Here is a 20,454-nt window from a genome sequence, read left to right on the forward strand (position 1 = left end):
AGCCGAGCCGAGCCGAGCCGGACCGAGCAGAAGGGAGTGGAGGTGGTAAGGCCCCACCGCGTGGACCCAGCTCGATGGTGGGAGTCCAACATTCTCGTTCTCGTCTCGTGGAACCCGCTAAGGGCCCAGAACTACCGTGGTAGCATTCAATTAGCCTCGCGGCATGTGAAATATTATTGTCTGCCTCGCTTCATACACTCGATTTTTAAAAGAGAAGAAAGAAAGGCATTACGCCGACCTTCTAATATATTTCACTACTGAATCATCCAAGCAACCCCCGGTGATTCCACGGTCGTTGCACGACCACCAACACCACGCGTCCCGTACTCTATACTCCCTTCCCTCTCCTTCGTTCTGTCTCGCTCGCGCGGACGATGCCGATTCTTCTTCGTTTTTCGGAGTCACCGTGGAAATTTGAGATCTCCAATTCGCGTGTCCGAAAATGTCCTTTCTTTGTGTTCACCGTTAAGGGTAGCGGGGGGTCTACCTACGTAGGAGCGACGTTCATTGAAAACGGCCAGAAACGGATAAAGCTGGACGATGGTATGAAGATATATTCGCAATTTATTCTCGCATAAAACGAGTAGAGATTTACAGCGTGCCGCCTTCGCCCGGCCGTACATGATCGATGTATTCTCGCGAGACGACACGCGAAGGAACACGGATATTACGTGTACCCTCGAAAATCGTACGTTTTTTCCTTGCGAGCTTCTCCGCTTGTCACGAGCAGTCGGAGCGGTCGGAGCAGTCGGAGCAGCCGGATGATGCTCTTTCGTCGGTAATACTCGCGTGATCGTAACATGTATTAACGGTAATTTACAAGTCACTGCAATAAACTACCGGATCGTTACCGATATTGTAACAAGCACGAGTCATAACAATTCCGCTAATGCATCTGGGGTAATTGAAACGCTCAAGTTCTCCCAGCTGGCGCGTTTCCGAGTACGAGTTAAGTACGTGGAGTCACGAACGAGAGAGAGAGAGAGAGAGAGAGAGCGTCTTTTCTCGAGCTTTCGTAAAGCTTTTAGGAAAATCTAGATCCACGAGATGGAGAATATATTAACGGCGTTAGGATCCTGGGAAAAAAAGTTGTCGAGAAATTAGCGAGGAAAATCTTCAGACAATCGCGAGATCGAAATACGCTCGTCGCACCGGTCGACCGAGTAAGAGTAATTAATAAGCTCTCCGACAGCTATTCATAATCCAAATGGCGCTTTCCAAACTTTGAGTACGAGTTAAAGATGAAGCGCAGCCGAATTAATACCCGCAGACATCGTGAATGCTCGTAGGAGACTAATTAATTTTCACACCTATCCTTACTAATTGATCAGCCAGCCTTCGCGCCACATATTAGATCGTTCTCCCTCTCTCGCGCTCTCTCTCTCTCTCTCTCTCTCTGACTCCTTAACGATATTATGTCCCACGTGGTAAATGTTGAAAATTACATCCGCCGACGATGCACGAGCGAGTTCATTCAGGCGATCTTAGGAATATCTAAAAACGATTTAAAATTTGAGGAATTATAAAAATTAAATTAGGATCGTTCGACTCGAAAAGAAAGGAGATAGTATCTACAACGTAAATATACTCATTTCACAGGCAAACTCTAAAAATGAAATCGGAAAAAAGAACGAAAAGTACGAAGACGAATAGGGAGCGATGAGTTAATTATGAAAAATACGACGATTCGAGTCGGGTCGAGTCGATTCAAGACTCGCTTACAATTAGATAACTACGACGCTATCTGCTTGAGCAAAAGCTTTCCTCGCGGCGATCGACTCACCCCTTGGAGAAATAGCGAGCAAGCGCAGAAGGTGCCGCTTTTCTCGAAGAGAGGAGCGGAGAAGCTAGCAGAAAGCCGTTTCGTTGGCAATGGCGGAGAAAGCTGACGGGGTGACGGGGTGACGGGGAAACGAGGAGGTGAGAGGAAGAGAGGAGGGAGGAGGTAAAGGCGTCTAAGACGAGACCTTTCCTTGCCATCAACTTGTCTGCCAGATCGATTCGCGACGACGTCGTCGGGGGCTCGAAACTCGGAGATATAAGCGAGACGTTGCTTTACCACCTCGAGGAAAGTCGAATCGAGAGAAGACGTATGCGTCTCTATACGAGACGGCTTTAACGGCTCCCTTTTTCTTTCTTTATCGATAAAAGTCGATACGCGAAAAGATCTACGCTACGCGTACAACATAGATCGATTACGTAAGAGGACCTTTTCTTCATTTCCCAGAGGATCCGTTACGTCTCTCCTTCTCCTCCTTCCGAAGATCCTCTATATTTTTATCCTCGGACTAATGGCGATGCGGTCGATAATATAATAATTACGAGCTATCCATATCGATAACGAGAAATATAGTTAGAGATCGATCTCTAGGCATGACCGCAGGGAGTCTTCCAGTTAGCTAATCGAAAATCTAAACGGTAGTATTAACTAAAGTATTGCCTAGAAAAATGACGTCATTTGAAATCATTCGACTTTTCATTTTAACATCTTCAATGCGTTTCTCCAAGAGAACATCGTATAATGTCGTCTAATCTATCTACTCGTCCGTTCAAGTATCATTACCAATTTGTAATTTAGATACAACGTCTTGCTACGATTAAAAAGAAAACATTTGGAAAGCGCACTGTGCTATATAGCCATTAGCTCGGCAGTAGTTGCGTTTCATGGTTTAAATTTAGATAAATCGCAAGTAATACCGATTCTCCGGATCTCACCACGTACAGTGATTGCTGCGTACGGAAATTCACGGATTAAAATAACATAATATAAGATATATAATGTAATGAGAATTAAGCGCGACTTTGTCTTGATCTATCCACAGCAAGAAGCATCGATTTTTTTTTTTTTTTTGAATATCTGTTCAAGAGATACAAAACTACTTCGAAATAATGGACTGATATCATTTTTACCTAGATATAATTTGTCCTATAACCTGGGCACGTACATAGTACATATGTATATGCATTTTATAATCGCTACATACATTTGATATATTTAACGTATAAACAAATTGAGTAAAACTAATATATTTTTATAAACCATTTTTACTTCGTTGCATTAGGTATTAATAAATCTAAAGTTGGAGATTTATGAGTTAAACAAGATGATCGGAAATATGGACGAATATTTATGAATTAATTAATAAATTCATGCTTTTTAAATTATCTAATTTCTAAGCGGCAGATAATCGACCTGCCGTTTTTGTTTTAAATTAACCTTAAGAATAAGTTAATTTTACAATTAAATCTTAGTATTATTGTAGTATTATTAAGATAAGTAAGATAATCGAGCGTAAAAAGATTAAATACCAACATGCATCACATATATATTCTTACGAATTAATACGGAATGGAATAGAGATTTTTAAAAAATAAAAAATACTCGCTAAAAATACTTTATCAAAATGTGCAACATACGGTATAATCTGAAAAATTATAAGTTAGTTACGTGTAATGTTATCAACTTGATAGACCTCAAATTTTTTATTACTCTTTCGATATCAACCTTCGATATAGTTATATAAGTACTCTCATTATCAAATAATGGAAAAATGAAAAATACTGATGTTGGCGAATTCAACGATGATTGTTTGCAACAAAATGGAAAATATATCAGTCGTATTGGTAATATTTATTATAATCCAATTCAGAACATGCAATAAAAAAATTGTAAAAGCATACGGTACAACACGTTCACTTGACAGTGCCCGTATATAAATGAATTTTTATTTCTCATCTATTTCGATCACATATAAATTAGAACGAATAAATTAGAAAGCATGTGAGGAAGAAACGAGAATTAATATATTAATTGCTGAAAATTCTGAGCTAAAGATTATTAATTTATCATCTAGACTTACGAGTTATGATTCTACAAGTCTCTTTGTCTTTTGTCAAAGATTTTACTCGACTTTTTTCTATCAATAGCAATGATTCTGTTAAGACTTTTCTTTTATCCATAAAATTGATTAATATTTTATTAATTTTTCATCCAATAATAATCATAAAAGACTCTTCTCAACTATATCTACAAACATCTATCTCAATTAGTCGATTATTAATTAAATGACTTAACCCAATGAAACAAAACGATTCTATCGTGAACTAATAAGAATAAACTTGTGCACGATAAGTAAAATAGATTACTCGTGAGTATATTCGTGCTCACGTGCTCGTCAATAATTTATTTAAATAATTAAATAACTCGTGACGATTCTCGGATCTTTTGTTCTTGGCACGATGAGCACCAAAGGGACTTGAATTTGTTCACTCGCTACTTCAGAAGTTCTGCGATGGCTCCAAAACACTCGTCCGCTTTGTAGATCGAAGTTGAAAGAGGTTGATCCGTAGTAGAAATAAAATAAGTGGATATCGGAATAAGTTGAGATCATTTTCCGCGACGCATTGACTCTGACATGCGATAATCACTTATTAATTACAAAACGCTGAATTTAATTCGCAGATCTTTAGTGTTTATAATCTCTGCGAGTGTTAAAAAAAAAAAAAAAAACTTTATGTAAAACACTGACTCTTTAACCGATTGTTTGGCGCATAGTTGATTCAAGAATACGTATTCCTACAAATTAATTTATATCGGGAAACAACGGCACATTTAAACTAACAAACTAACAATGTTTCTAATTCGCGATTTTTGTATTTTTATTTCGCGACGTAATACTCGATTTATTAATCGCTTCACGCAACGATCGCAATTCGAAACAAAACCAATTCAATAATTATATATGATACCATAAAATAAACCAGTAGATGTTTCCATGGATATGTACTTACATGTCAAAGTATTCGATAGAAATGAAGAGGTCTCTTTTCGTCCTTTGAAGGAGCACGAACACTCCATTGTTTTTATCGTCTGAATCATTTCCTGGAAATCCACAGCCAAATATTTATTTACATCATTCGCAATGCTACCTATCTCTCTCTCTCTCTCTCTCTCTCTCTCTCTCTCTCTCTCTCTCTCTCTCTCTCTCTCTCTCTCTCTCTCTCTCTCTCTCTCTCTCTCTATCAAGCCTCATTCAATATCTTTAAATAGAGATAGACTTACCTTAGAGTATGACGAAGAAAAAGTATGTGTAAAAAAGGCTAACGTATTCTCCACTGTCTTCTTCCAATTCTTAGAATTCTTCAAAATCTGAGAAATGTAAAGTCGTATTAGTAAAAGACAAAATTAAATGTATATGTATTATGTGTATACATATATCCATACGTATGTGTATGTGTAATATATGTATCTGTGAATATAAAAATTAAATATAATACGAAATACGATCGATGACGACTAATTAATGAAAAGTTGTTGATTAGAATATCTATAAAAAGCGAGAGAATTATCGATATCGAGAAAATAAGAGCAGATATTTCGAGAAAAATATATGACGCAATAGTACTCTGGGATATTCTTAGATGCCGATTTTATTTTCACGAATATTTCTTAAGCGCATCGTCGTCCGCGAACATTTACACGCGGAAATCGCATTTTAAGAAATCGATTGGTATATAGGCAGCAAAATGAACGTAAGAAAAAATATGCTAATTACTTAAAATTAATAAGGATGGCAGAAATAAGTACCGTGTCGGCGACCACCAAACACAAAATGGCGTTGTGTCCACCGGCGAGATGGTTGAATAATTCGCGTGACGCATGCTCACTTCGTCACTTCGGATATATATTGTGTCCTAATAAATATATTAATCTTTCTACCTATTATCAAAAAATAATACATATAAAATTTAAAAGCAAAAAATCCATTAATAATTATAGTTAGCAGTATCATGAAAATAGATTAATATTTTTTGACTAATTTATTAAAGTAATTCCCGTCACATGCGGATGCAAACTCGTCGTTACAGCTACGTAGCTTCTCTTTGATCTTTATGTCGTGAGTCAAAACAGATCTAATTATTAAATCGAATAATTAAAAAACTTAACTCTATTTACAGTACATCTATTTTATAAATATTCTGACAGAAAATATTATTTTGTACAATTTTTACCTTTAAAAGTATTTAATAATTTATAAATTATATAATCGAATAATCGAAAATATTCTTTGATCTGTACAAGAGGAAGGTAAAGCGACGAATACGCTGGAAGTAAATAACTTCGAACATATAATATGTACCTATAATGATAGGGAACAAAATTTGGCAACAACGACTCTGAGTTACATATATGTATACTATTGATCCATATAAATCAACACTCTGACCTACATATATAATTTCTTGGAAAATACCTGTTCTCAATACCAAGGTAGGCGACAAAAAACTCTCGTTTATTTTCACACAGACGCTAACGCAAACGAGCAATACCCAACCTCGGCGACGCCGAAACGTTCTTAAATACTTTGTATCTATTTGTTTCCTCGACATACACTTTCCTTACATATACATATATTTATATACAAATCGATAAATTCTTGGAAGAGTTTAGGTTTCTTATTTTAATGAGAGTTTGTACGTTGTTTATTTTCTTTTTTTCGAAAAGAAAAATAAAAGCATTGAGACGTAAGAGATGTATAATATTTTCTTGTCGGCTCGTCGTACGTTTATTGCGAATTATTAATAACAAAATATTCGCTTGTTCGTCATGAAAACTATTTAAAAAAGAAATCGAATCATCGATAGGAAAGCTTTCAGTCCGACATATGACAAAACGTTGTTTCGACAGAATGTCCTGATGAAGAAGCGACAAAAAGACGAAGCTTTTAAATTCTTACCGGCATAGAATACCGGTGCTATAAGTTCTCTCGTATTCTCTCTCGACAAAGAGGAACAATATTGTTTGCTCAAAGAGACACTTTTGTTCTTTTCAACTTTTTAAAACTGTCATACGTTGGCAAATGCATCTAAATCGTCGCAAAATACCACTCATTTGCGATGTACACGAATAAAAAGAAAAAAAGAGAGAAAAACAAAGTTAAAAGGGAGAGAAGAGAAAAGGAAAAGGAATGAGAGGCTTGATAACTTGGACGAGGAGCTCGCAACAGAAGCATTGCCATCGGTTTGGGTCTGGCTGATTTTCTGCTTCGAATCGAGCATGTTCGTCCTTTTAGTGATCCCACTGGGGGGTGCGAGAGAACTCGACTCGAGCGACGTCTGGAAAAGCGACGGTCCGAGGAGTCGGAGAGGAAGAGAGGGTTGCTGCGTAGGAAGAGGATCGTTTCAGGGTTGGTAGTGTCGATAGCAGAGATAGAGAGATAGATAGAGCGAGCGAGCGAGAGAGAGAGAGAAAGAGAGAGAGAGAGGGACTACGCGCGCGCTCGACGGAAGGGTGGAAATGGGGATGAGAGAGGGAGCGCCGGAGCGTGTAATTGAGTCCCGTGCACGATCGCTACTTTATCGACCCCCTTATGCTACTCCCTCCCCTTCGCCACCCTTTCGCCGTTGCTCCAGAATCCGCTGGAAACCACCACCACCACTAGTATAACCAGTAGCGTGTTCGACCCTAGACGATCCACCCCCTATCGCCGAGCTCCGTCCCTACTAAACCCTCTCCTTTCCTCTCCTCTCCTCTTCTCTCTTCTCTTCTCTTCTCCTCTCCTCTCCTCTCCTCTCCCCTCCTCTCCTCTCGTCTCCTCTCCTCTCCTCTCCTCTTCTTTCCTCGTCGTACTCTCTCTCTCTCTCTCTCTCTCTCTCTCTCTCTCTCTCTCTCTCTCTCTCTCTCTCTCTCTCTCTCTCTCTCTCTTCTCCAATGATACCAAGCGATAGATAGTCGAATACCGAGAAGACAAGGACGAGAACGACGACGAGTGGAAGGGTGACTTCTTGAGAATCGAGAGCTAAAAGAAAGGGGCGGACTATGGAGGGGGAGGAAAGAGAAAGAGAAAGAGAGAAAGCTAGGAAGGAGTCTCTCGGCGTGTGTCAGCGTTCTGAAAATTGATGAAAACGAGCTGCCGTTCTTCCACGCGTCTACGAAAGCCATCGCGAAGATCAATTTCAAGACTCGAGACCGGAAGTCGCTTTAACTATCGTTCTTGTACCTCGATTTCCATCGACCGCTCGTTGAAAATCAAATTTATGATCCTCCACGCTATCTACGATGATTTGAGAAAGTTATGAAAGTTAAGTTAGCGAATTGTCTCTTGTCGATCCATAGAGGTGTCTTTCTTTTCGATAAAAGAGATTTAGAAAAAAAAAGAGAAGAAGAGGAGAAATTCGATCGATAGACAAAACGAGTCGGACGAAGCGTAGCCTACGTTAGATCGTAAAATATTGGAGCTTCATTGTCATTGTCGCACGCTCATTATCGTCGAAAGATTAACGAGACGAAAAGTGCACGTCACGCGTAATGCACGTATGCACATACGAGTATAATGTATGTGAGTATATGTAAATGCGTATAGCGTAGATATATCGTTCCTCGTTACAGGAAAGAACGGAAAGAACGCGCGTTTTCTCGATGTTTCCGATTGCGAATTACAATGGGCTTGCAATTGTATCGCAATTTACCACATCCTCCAACGGAGAACGTCACGGAGGTACCTTCATCGTGCAACGTAATTACGGATCTACGGAGTTGCCTTTCCTGCGCGGTCGCAACAAGACGACGGCGCCCGACGAATGCACTCGAGTGCATCCCTCTATGCGCAAGACACAAGATATAACGTCTCCGTTTTCTCGCTCTTTATTCGACAATGATTTCATTCTTTGTACGAGCTATCTGTAACATCCATCTTCCTGCATAATATAGGCGTAAGCTAGTTTTCTTCCTTATAATTCGACTCTCGAAGTAGCAGCCGAGAATAGTACGTGAAACTTTATTACCGCTGGCCAAACCTTTCGATTCCATCGTAGATAGGCGTACGCGGTCATGTCTTTGCAATTAAATCGGTTATTAATTATCCTTTTCCGCGTTCGTAATCACCCATAAAATAGGCTCGCGGGAGCCAATAGAATATCGATGAGATCGTCGTTAACCGCGATCGCGGTGATATCCGTGGATTGCGTCTAACTAAAAATAAATTTCTTGTTCCTTGTGTCCAAGGAAGAAAGGAGAGAAGGTAGGGAGGAAGGAAAGAAAAAAGGACAGCGCCTCTTCTCCCTTCTCATCGAGCAAGGAGAAAGAGTAATCGAGAAAAGGAGCGAGAGAAAAGAAAGAGATTAAACCCTTCGGTCCCGCGAGATCCTTTAAGGCGGAGTACGCCTGACGCGCATAACAGAGAAATGATTTGATTAAAATGTAAAGGAGAAAGCCGGAGAAGGAGGTCCTTCTGTTTGCGCATTTCACGGTCCGCCTGTAAAAAAGCGAGCTAGCGGGGCTAGCCGTTAGACAGATGGCAGTCGGCGCACTCAATGGCCTGAGAAATTGGATTGCGTTTAAACTCCCGCACGTTTTCAACTTCGAGGTGCAGATACCGGCTCGTGCACCAAGTCGGACCTTTTTATGGACGCTGAATCAAAGAGGCAACCAATCCCAAACCTAACGACTCTCCTCTCGTCTCTCCTTACTACGATTTCGCGAGTCGAACGCGTAAAAACGCTTAAAAACCTCTTGATCCTTCCGCTCCGATTTTGTGAACGCTACTCGACGGATCATCGTCTGAAAAGAGATGCAAGCTACTTGGAAACAAGCGCACGCGTCATCTGGATTAGCGTTTCACGAAATAATGATAGAGAAAAGGAAGGAGAGAGAGAGAGAGAGAGAGATCGAATTGGTAGGATCACGCATGCCTCGAGCTAATCGCGAGTAAAACGACCGGAGGCAATTTTCGTTTCGTACAATGACCAATCAAACCGATGGAGCAAGCAATTTTCTGTGAGTAACGCTCCGCGCACGTTTTATGTATCGCGCGTGACAAACCGTCACCTGTTCTCTCTTGCGTACCATCGACACGAATCGACTCGAAGAAAAATACAAAACCATTTTCAATAAGTACGATCAATGCTCCGAAACGTGTTAACGGATCTGCTGGCAGTAAATCTTAAAAGTAACGTTCAAAAATTACACGTTGCCCGTTAGCCGAGAATAAAGTAGAAAGATAAATACAGGAGGAAACGTTCGACAATGTCGTAAAATTCGACGGTGTGCGGTCTCTCGTAAGAACGACGAGCGGCGTCGACATCGATGATTATATGCGTCAAGAACATCGTTATATACCGAGATATCTTCTTCCTTCAAAAAAATGATCCCACGGTGACCTATTCCGAAACTAATCGTAATGATTTTATCGTAAAAGTGATATAAAAGTATTATTTCCGCGCTCGGTCCTTAACGATTGTCCCCACTTTAAAACGTACCGCTCGATACTCCGATAACGTCTATAAATCAGATCTCTTGATAGTCCTCGTGTCTTTCGAGAGAGCGTGGGCTTAAACACCGTTTAAATTATAAACTCTATTGGACTGGAAAGGGGAACGATTACCACGAGACGTTGACCATAAATTTCATCTAAATCAAAGAACAATATAAGACCGATGATAAAAGCGAATCGTCTTTTGTCGCTCGAACGAAATTTCTTTTATATCGCAATAATTTTCATAGTAAAAATTCGTTCGATGTACCTAACTATGAAACGTCTCGCGTCCAATCGCTTTATTTTCTCTCAAAGTTTCTTCCACTCGAGAACAGCTTGAAACGAATCGGATAACCGAGAGAAAGATACGGAGATAGAGAGAACAAACGTGAACGACTTTGGTCTAAAATCTTTCAAAGAGCAAGAAGGAAGATTCGAATCAGAGAGAGAGAGAGAGAGGGAGGTAGGGGGGAGGGAGGGAGGGAGGGAGAGAGAGAGAGAGAGAGTCGTGTGGGTGAACGAGTCGAGATTCTACGGAGCGGATGGTGATGCAAACGCGTACAGGGAGGTTCTGACGGGTGAACCACGTCGAAGCAAAGTGGGGAGATAAGGGCGAGTGGTAGGGATATCGAGAAAGGTGCTTGAGAAGGGGAGGAGAGGTACAAGCCTGGTGGCAGCAATCACCGTGAGTGGGCGACACGCGCTTCTCGTGGGTTATCAGCCTGATGAGGTACTTTCAACCCTCTCTTTTCCTCTCCTTCTCCTACTCCCTTTCGATGTCTCACGCTGCTGCTACATCGTCCGATGGAACGAGAGAAGGAGGGAGGGAGAGAGAGGGAGAGGAGTTTATGCTATACGTGAACTCTGCTTGCCGGATAGATCCAGGAACGACCGATGCTTCGCGACTCTTTTACACAAATTTTCTTTCCTTCGAGAAGAAGGTTATTGTAATTTCGTATAACGCTCAACATCCATTCACGTTGAAAAATGACCGTATACGACGACGATAATGTAACGATAAGCTTGTCTCTTTGATTGGAGACTTCAATTTCTAACATGAAAAAATAATATTTTATACAAAGAAGAATCGATAAAATCGTGAAATTCTCTCGTAGAAGCCGCGATTACTCGACTATTCACGAATATCCGTTCGTCGGCGCGTTCGTTCGTTCGTTCGCTCGCTCGTGCAGAGTTTCGCCATATGACGATACCGATCGAGCTCGCTAGCTCGCTCGCTTACAGCAAGGGGCTGGTAATGATGGCAGGGATCACCGTATTCTGCCTTCGCGACATGTGGCGACGTCCTATAAGCCTGGACGCCAAAACGATCTCTATTAAAACAAACGTGACGATTCTCGCTAGGAATCGAAACGAAATATGCGCATCGATTTCGATATACTTTGATCGTTTGAAACAAATAATTTGACGGATATTTGGTATCGTCGTCGTAAATTCGGACATTCGTAGCGATCGAAGGTAGCAGAAAAGAGAGGAAAAAGAAAAGGAGGGTGGCTGTTAGGTTCGTCGAGTCCCAACCCCGTAACGAGCGTACGTAATCGATGTGGCTTTTTTTAGGGGATGCACTCCGGATGGTATTTCGTGTAACGTGACGCGACTCGAACGAGATCGCATCGCTCCGTTCGGGCATGCGCGAACAAAGTATCGTAATAAAGTACAACGCTGATCGATCAAAATCAATTCTCATAGACGACGTTGTAAATTCCATCCGAATCCTCGAGTCACTTTTTGACCATCGCGCGTTTAAGGGGCTTGAAAAATATAGGTACGTAGGTACCTTATTTCTTCGAGCCGCTCGAAATGGCGAATCTACGATCTTCTCTTACGTCTCGATCGATCAAATCCTTAACGAAAGTCCGAGAATTCGATCGACGACGAGAATTTTGTCATCGGCCGAGCGACACGTTGTCCGTGTGTTCGTAGAAGAGAGAAAGGGATAGAATGGAGGACAAAACGAGATAGAGAGAACAGGGGGAGCAGGCGTAGCCAGAAGGATAGGCACGCGTGTGCGTGCGATCAGCAACGGTGATCAATCACCTTCAAACTGCGGTCGTACAATGCATGTTGTGCCACCAGAATCTGCTCGCTCAAGAGCTATTGTTGCCACCCACGTTGTCCCTCTTCTGCTGCCCACCTTTATCCGCCGATCCATCGTACCCATCCGAAGCAAAGTCGCTCGTAAATCGGGACCGTTCGGACTTTCGGCCCCGGCCTCGATTCGATAATATCGTTTTGTTTGAAAACGCATTTACGTGACGTCCCGAGGATCGAGTAACGCTTCAAAGATTTTCCTTCGACCGTTCCACGTCGGATATCTGAAGGGAAAAAGAAAGAAAAAAAGAAAAGGACCTCCCGTTAATACGAGAGACTTATTATTACCGTTTAAAAGCGATCAAGGTATTCGAACGTATAACGGGAAAGTCGCGAGTTGGTTGGAGCAATATATCGTAGGTATACGTACCTATATCCGAAGTTCGAACAAGCGGATATAAATATGGGATAAAGGTTTTCGGGAGATAGAGCGAGCCTCTTCGAGCTCGAAGAACGGATTTGAAGGGTTGCTCTCTTGTACCGAAAGAATGGACATCGTAAAATCGGTAACGAATGTTCCTCTCTTTGCGACGGTATGGAATCAGCAAGAATTTTCGCGGAAGAGAAGGTTTCAGATCGATGTACCTAGGTATGACGATCCCCATCCGCCATCGAGCTAAAACGTTTAATCTCGGCAAAGAATCTCTTACTTGAAAGGAAGCTTCCAAGTAAAACGGAAGAAGAGGAAGTCTCTACTCGTACTAGAGAGAGGCGACTAAGGTAAGCTAGAAAGGAGATAGCGATCGTCTCCGAAAGGAACAGATTCGTTAACGGTACGAAGGACGTCTGGTCTAGTCTAAAAAGGGAACTCAGGATGAGGGTGGTTCTGCGTCGTCGGGATGAATGTCGGGGGTGGCGCGCACGTATCGTTCGTACATCGTTCGGTTCGGCAAGAAGCGCGCAAGATCGTGGCGACGCGTGCCACTTGGCCGCGGTGTTATCGCGAGACACCAGGCAGGAGCCAGGCACTCGACCATGTCCAGACGTTACTTCTCGTCTTTTTTTAGTCTTTTTTCGACATCGGGATCCTCAGAGAATCTTGGCTCCTCGAGAGCGAGTATCGTCTACGATACGCGGCCACTTTAACGATTAGACAAGAGAACGGCCGATGGCGACTAAATGCGTTTCTGGAAGGCGTCTCTCGAAGCGTCTCTCGGAGCTTCTCTAGAAGCCGTCGTCTCTCGAAGGAAGAAACTCTTCGTCTTCGAGGAAGAAACTTCTGATTGCGTTCGAGATCATCGCTGAACATAAAAGTGACATCGGCGAAGGAGCGAGAGATAAAAAATAGATCGCATTATCTACCGACGGAGGGTAAAAAAAAGATATACGAGCATCCCGATCGAAATAATATGCCGAGGACGTGTCCGGCCGCGGAACGAACCTCGCGCTTGACCACGAAACGGAGTACTTTTATGAGGGACGATTTATTTTCGAAACGACGCGATCTGTCCGTGAAAGATGCGTCGCCTGGATCCGCGCGTACGATCTTTCGTATATGCCAATCGTATATAATATGCCTTTTCTCTCGTGTTTTCTCGTCTAACGTAATACCAAAGTACACGAGCGATTCGCCGCCTTCGCGCAGATTAGAATACCAAATTTTCCAAATTTCGAGTAATTCGCACTAGTCGTTCGCATCGGCGAACGCGCCAAACTAACTAGACCATGAATAAAAGATGGGAAGAGGCAAGACGCGAACGAAAAAGCTACGATCTGTCTCTGGGTAGGTACCTACGTATCCGAACGTATACATATTCATCGCGGTCGCTTTTCAAGAAGCTCGAAAAAAAATTCATTTTCTATTCTACGCTCTTGCAGATCCAGATCTCCTCGCATTGTAAACTCCCGTTTTAATATGCGCGTGTTTCATAGGAAATATATGGAAAATACTTTTTCTCCGGACTGCTTTCCTCGGACTCGTTCCTCTCGCATGAATCTCCTTCCAAAATCACCTCCGTGCTAGAGCTTCCGTCGTTCTCTCCCATCGACGGAAGCGCGGATCGCGTTTAATGCAAAAGGAGCGAAACCTTTTCCGCGTTAACGCTATCTTACACTTTACGCGCGAGTACTTGTTCACACAACGTATTTACACGCGAATCACGTGGTTCGCGTGCGTAAGAATAATTACACGTGAGCCGCGTATCGACTAGCGAGTACTTACACGTATACGCTTTTACGTGCGACGCGTGAACGATATACGCCTAGCTGTGTTATCTACGGCTCGTAACACAGCTAGACGTATATCTCATTGCCGGATTAAGAAATCTACAATTTGTAAAGAAACGATCGATTTCGTGGGATCCACGAGGAACATCGACGAGGGCCTCGGTGAGTTCTTCGTTATAATCAAGAAAAAAGAAGCGAGTAAAGAAAAGAGAGATATACCTAAGGGAAAGAAAGAAAATAAAGATAAAACGAAAACGCATTTAATCGAGATACTTCTCGATCTCGTCGATCCGTCGATCCGTCGATCCGTCGATCCGTCGATCCGTCGATCCGTCGTTTCTCGCAAGGCACGAAGGAGGCAAGAAAAATCGATGCCACGGAAACCGATGGAGTCATAAAATCAATCATAACGGAAAGGTTATGGCCGATTTTATCGCGATAACTGCACGCCGCGCGAATATATATCCTCGTCCAGTTAGAGCTCGAATTCCGTATTAATTAGGCAGCGCGACAAGGCGAAATTATGGAGGTACGGTAGATTCATTAAACCTTTAATAGTCGTTATAAAACCGGTGTTGTACGCTAAAGGAGGCGTCTACGTTCCGGACGCCTCTAGTCAAAAAAGAGGAGAAAAAGAAAGAATTTTGAAATAGTTTCCAACTTTCAAAGTACATGTTTTATATAAATATATAAAAAGGCATAAGCAAGTGTAAGAAAAAAGATGGAATCTATCTCTTTGTCAGACCCTGCGGAATGGAAATTACTACGGATGTAGAATTTCGTCGGGGTGGCACGTAGAGAAGGGACATCGCGACGGGTGACTAGAATCACCTCGGCCCGTCGATTCTCTCTCTCTCTCTCTCTCTCTCTCTCTCTCTCTCTCTCTCTCTCTCTCTCTCTCTCTCTCTCTCTCTCTCGAAAGAGAGAGAGAGAATCCTACTCGACGAAGAGTCCAGGATGGGGGCGCCCCCTTGGCGACTACGGCACGGATCTCGCGCCATTACTCAGAGGTATCGTGCTGCTGTTTCTACCGCTAGAAAAGTCGGCATAAAGCAGCCAAGAGGACGAACCTGGCCGCCCATCGTGCTCGCTTCGAATACCCGCGTAAAAATGACTTGTGTCAACGTGCGTTCACGGACCCCCTGCAGCTCTATCGCCACCACCTGGCCACTCGAGGATCTTGTTTTACAATGACCAAAGAAAAAAAAGAAGTGATAGAGAGAGAGAGAGAGAGAGAGAGAGAGAGAGAGAGAGAGAGAGAGAGAGAGAGAGAGAAAGAGAGAAAGAGAGAAATAGACCTCGCGGTACGAAGAACCTTGCATTGTCATCGATTTTACGATTTATTCGACCAACTTTATTTGTTAAAGTTAGTTTAGATAAATTATCCTAAAACCATCTTTCGTTTCGAGTTTGATTGCATGATTCTTGCATGCAATTCCAAGTTAAAGGGGCCGACTTTAATAACTCCGTAAATAATCGGACGTTTCCCCTTCTCTCTCTCTCTCGCTCTCGGGCGCGCACGCGGTCATCGATTCGAAAATGATTAGCGATAATGTCAAGGGAGTGGAGGAGGCACGTTCGCGATGCGTCCGTGACTCCTCTCGTCCGATACACGATTCCACCTAATTGAAATAACCACAGAGTAGTGTGCCGAGAGAGTAAGAAAAGAGGACTCGCAATCGGCGAGGTGGACGATGATCTCGGAGAACGATCGTGGGCGATCCACGTCCGGCGATATCCCATCGAGATCGTCAAATGGATGCCTCCCGTCTTTCTACGTTTTCTCGGCAGCCTGCATTTCCGTTCGCACGTGCCGGTTCGTCGAGGGGATTACGAACCCTCCGCGTCGAACCTTTCCAATGACTCCTTCTCCTCCTCTTTCGACCATTTCAAAGCTTCGAGCATTCGAAAGAAAACAAGAGAAGAAGAGAAGAACGATCGTACCAATGAAAGACCGAGAATCAAATCACTATCGTCCATACCCATCATTTGCCACTGCTTCTACCTTCGCAATCTTACTTTTTTCCATCTTCCATACTATTTTCGAATCGAAACTTTCCTTTCCGGCAAAGACGTTGCGACTCTTGTATTCGAGTTATCGCTTAAAAGCTAAAGAAAATTATTACAAAAACATTAAATTAGGGAAGGGTAGAAAAAGGGAAACAGAGAGAGAGAGAGAGAGAGACAGAGAGAGAGAGACAGAGAGAGAGAGAAGGATAGACACATAGGGGAGTTCGAAGCTGATAGTAGATTTAATTGTAATGACCCGAGATATACTGAACGCGATCCGTACGATAAAAAAGGAATAAATCCTCGTAGGATTCCCACGTGAATCGTGACCGTAAACGAACGCTTTTACGGTCCACAGTCGATACGTCGCTCCATCATAGATATATCTACCTATGGCTTCCGGGGTAATCCTGAAGGACCTACCGAGCGAGAAAGAATAATAGACTATCCTATGATAAAATACAGAGACTACGATACCGACCTTCTAAACTCGCTCGCAAAATCTCTAATCTCGCGATGAACATTTTCTATCCTCGTAACGTTCTAACAAATGTTCTTCGACAAAGGCTCCTTTTGGAATGGCCGCGACATCTTCTGCTCCTATAATTTATATTTAAAGCGTACTACAAGATTATTCACCTAGAGATATTACTTAAATATTCACTGTATGTTTGCACCCTTTGATTGCGGGATAGTAAATAGAAGTTTGTGTTACATGGTATAAATATATTTATGCGAATAGTTTTTTTTTCTTTTCTTTTTTCTTTTAATACGAATGTGTCTACATATTCCGACACAGTACAGTGCTAATAAATGCAATTATCTCCAACTGGATTCATAGTGTAAAAGTCATTAAAAGATTTTTCATGTAATACTTGTTTTAAGAATTATTAACTTAACGTGTGTCTACCGTGACTTACCGCACGATTTTAATAAGATAGTTGATAGTCCTTCGAATAGGAGTAATAACGTACCATGTCCTTCAACGATAACCGATCGTGTGTATCTCCGTCTAAAGTAACGACGCGTGATGCGTCGATGTACGCAGTACATAAAATTGAAAAACGATGGAAAAAGATGAATGGTTTATAGTAAAAACTATACACAGTTCGCTAATATCTTAGACATGTGCACAGTTCATACATTTGATCGATAAAATATCATTAATCTTATAAGGTAAGAGTACTGTAAATTTTCTGTCGTCGCTTATTTATATGATAACACATAACGATAATCTGTAGTATACTAAAAAATATGTTCGCATCGCTCAAATGTAATTAAATTGTCCAAGAGTTGGAGAAGTTTGGCGACCGAACTTAGCTGCCATACGCGAAACGTCTAGAACAATTTTCTGATATTATCGTTTGCTTGCATATTGTTTTTTTAATACGTCGGCAGATATATATTTTAATAACGTACTTATATGCAAGAGAATCGAAGCGTCTCTTAGCGTTTCCTTTCTTCTTCCGACGCAAGACCGAATCGACTCGTTCTTTAAACTTTTTGACGATTGTCCAAAGAGATCGTCGATGCTACGATTCGCTACGATTCCCTCATTACTATGCCAACAGATATCTTACAGACTCTTTATAAAACTTTAAATACCGGCGTTCATCTTTAAAAAACAAACCATTGAATTTGAAAATATTATCAAATGAATGATACCATGATGAATTTTATGATAAATTTAAAAAATTCTGACTTTGTGTAATCCTTTGCACTTTTTATCAATATATCAACTTGATAGCACCAATTTGTTAATCGTAAGATAAAACAAAGATTGGCATATCTATATTCGTTAATGATTTTTATTCAACTTTTTCTCAAAAATCGAGGATGTTCAATGTGCAGATATACTTTTTTCAAAGTAAAAAGCAAAAAAGAAAAGAAAATATATTCTTTGTGCTATGCATTTCAACAAGGATTATCCGATCTTGTCGACGTTAACATTGTTAATCTTATTTAAAAAAAAAAAGAAAAAAAAGAAAAACAAATAAGGCCAAGATATAAGATTATTTTATGGAATGTATACACAGATGAAAATAGTCAAATGTAGGAAACGCATAGGCAAACCGCAGTTGTCGCGCTCATATAAGCGGCTTCTAATACGCCCCTCCAATGAATACTTCTTTTTACGTCTTAACATTCGTATAGACGCGATTTCCTCCTATCGTTAATCTACTACAGAGGAGATAATCACCTGATACATTTTAATGTTGTTACTTCATAGTCAGGGACACTGTATTGCAAAATCAGTAAAATGCTTTACAAAAGCATACATCTTCTTTTCTTCACTGGTTCTGGAGGCTCCAATGCTGCCAATATAGCTTCGTCGAATACATTTTTTAAACCTTTCTAAAATAAACATTTAAATAAATCGGTACGTGTAATGTGAGAAACTCATATGACTTAAATTCAGCTCACTTGCAAAAAAGTATACCTGTGTCAAAGCGCTACATTCTACGTATTTCACAGCTTTGAGCTCTTTTGCAAGTTTCTCTCCTTGTTCTGCTGAAATAGGTTTCTGCTTATTTTTTGCAAGCTTCTCTATAGTAGCAACATCGTCTCGTAAATCAATCTGAGTACCAACTAGAAGAAACGGAGTCCTTTGACAATGATGAGTTATTTCTGGAACCCACTGTAACAATTTTTTCAATCCAATGTCCTAAATGTCATACGTTATTTAAAATGCAAATATACGTTTTGTAATAGTTACCTTCTCTTTAACATTTTCAAATGACGACGGTGAAACAACTGAGAAACAGACCAGAAATACATCTGTTTGCGGATAACTTAAAGGTCTAAGTCTATCATAATCCTCCTGGCCTATGATGTAATTTCAATTCAATGTATATTTAAACTGTACAACTAATATTACTTATAAAATTTAACTAATAAAACCATTCGTTATCCTTACCAGCGGTATCAAATAATCCTAACGTATATGGATCACCGCCTATCATTACCGTTACAGCATAGTTGTCGAAAACAGTAGGCACATATTCTGAAGGAAATTTATTTGTCGTATATGAAATCAGAAGACAAGTCTTTCCTACAGCTCCATCTCCAACCACAACACACTTTATTGTCTGCATCTTACTCTCTGCTCTCTATTTCCTAAAATAGTAACATAAACCTTTTATGATAAAGATCTGGCAGAAGCAGTTTTAATGGTTATATACTTTATAAAAAATAATAAACTTACTAAAAAATATTAACGTTACACCAACATAAATATTACGTCGCGAACGCGACAATATCGTTGCAAAAAAAAACTACTGTATGATTCTTAACAAAACAAAATTATTGAAAATGCTAAAATTCACCAACGAGCTTAACCTAAACTCCACATACATATGTATGTGTCGTGTCAAAGTAACGAAGATTTTCTGAAGAATTTTCACGAATTCAAACACAATGTGAATAGTGTGAAATTTACGAATCGTCGTCGTAGTTAAACTAGCAAAAATATAAATATTATAACCGCGACTTAAAATGTGTTGATAAAAATGTACAATGAATGACTTACCTAATATTGTACTATCGCCATTAAAAATTAAAACCACAAATAAGCTTCGAATATACGTCAAAAAAACTAAAAGATGCGAGTGCATTTAACGCGACGGATCTTTTTTTTTAATTCTTCCCACTTATCATAACAGTCTCAACACTTGTAACTTTTACGGGTTCACTGCCTCAGAAGTAAAATTTGTTACAGGCTTGAAAACTCGCAATTTTCCTTTCGACTATACGCGCGCGTGATATTTGAAATTCTTAAAATCTTACCTACGCGATTTATACGAAATAATTAATTACGTCCGAATATATTTCTCTTCATGAATTGTCAAAGCGGTCCAAAGTATTTTTTTACAATTTTTATCTTTAATTGATAGAAATGCTTAACAAATAACGTTAC

At 40.8% G+C, this 20,454-nt stretch overlaps 1 protein-coding gene across 3 annotated transcripts; it reads right to left on the reverse strand.

Annotated features, from left to right (window-relative positions):
* Positions 1-17,249: 17,249 nt before the first annotated feature.
* Positions 17,250-20,450, reverse strand: LOC122628877 (cdc42 homolog). Of its 3 annotated transcripts, none has more exons than XM_043811687.1 (5): positions 20,325-20,450; positions 19,456-19,655; positions 19,255-19,364; positions 18,979-19,176; positions 17,250-18,893 (listed from the first exon to the last, which is right to left on the reverse strand). In XM_043811687.1, exons 2-5 carry the CDS (start codon positions 19,631-19,633, stop codon positions 18,804-18,806), a joined length of 576 nt encoding a protein of 191 aa, XP_043667622.1. In that variant the 5' UTR covers positions 19,634-19,655; positions 20,325-20,450; the 3' UTR covers positions 17,250-18,803. The 3 variants fall into 3 exon arrangements, with proteins under 3 accessions (XP_043667622.1, XP_043667623.1, XP_043667621.1); XM_043811688.1 differs by lacking the exon at positions 20,325-20,450 and adding an exon at positions 20,068-20,306 and having other exon boundaries at positions 17,250-18,889; XM_043811686.1 differs by lacking the exon at positions 20,325-20,450 and adding an exon at positions 20,068-20,302.
* Positions 20,451-20,454: the final 4 nt, after the last annotated feature.

This window comes from Vespula pensylvanica, chromosome 4 (genome assembly GCF_014466175.1).
Source record: "Vespula pensylvanica isolate Volc-1 chromosome 4, ASM1446617v1, whole genome shotgun sequence".
In the NCBI taxonomy this organism is placed as follows: Eukaryota; Metazoa; Arthropoda; class Insecta; order Hymenoptera; family Vespidae; genus Vespula; species Vespula pensylvanica.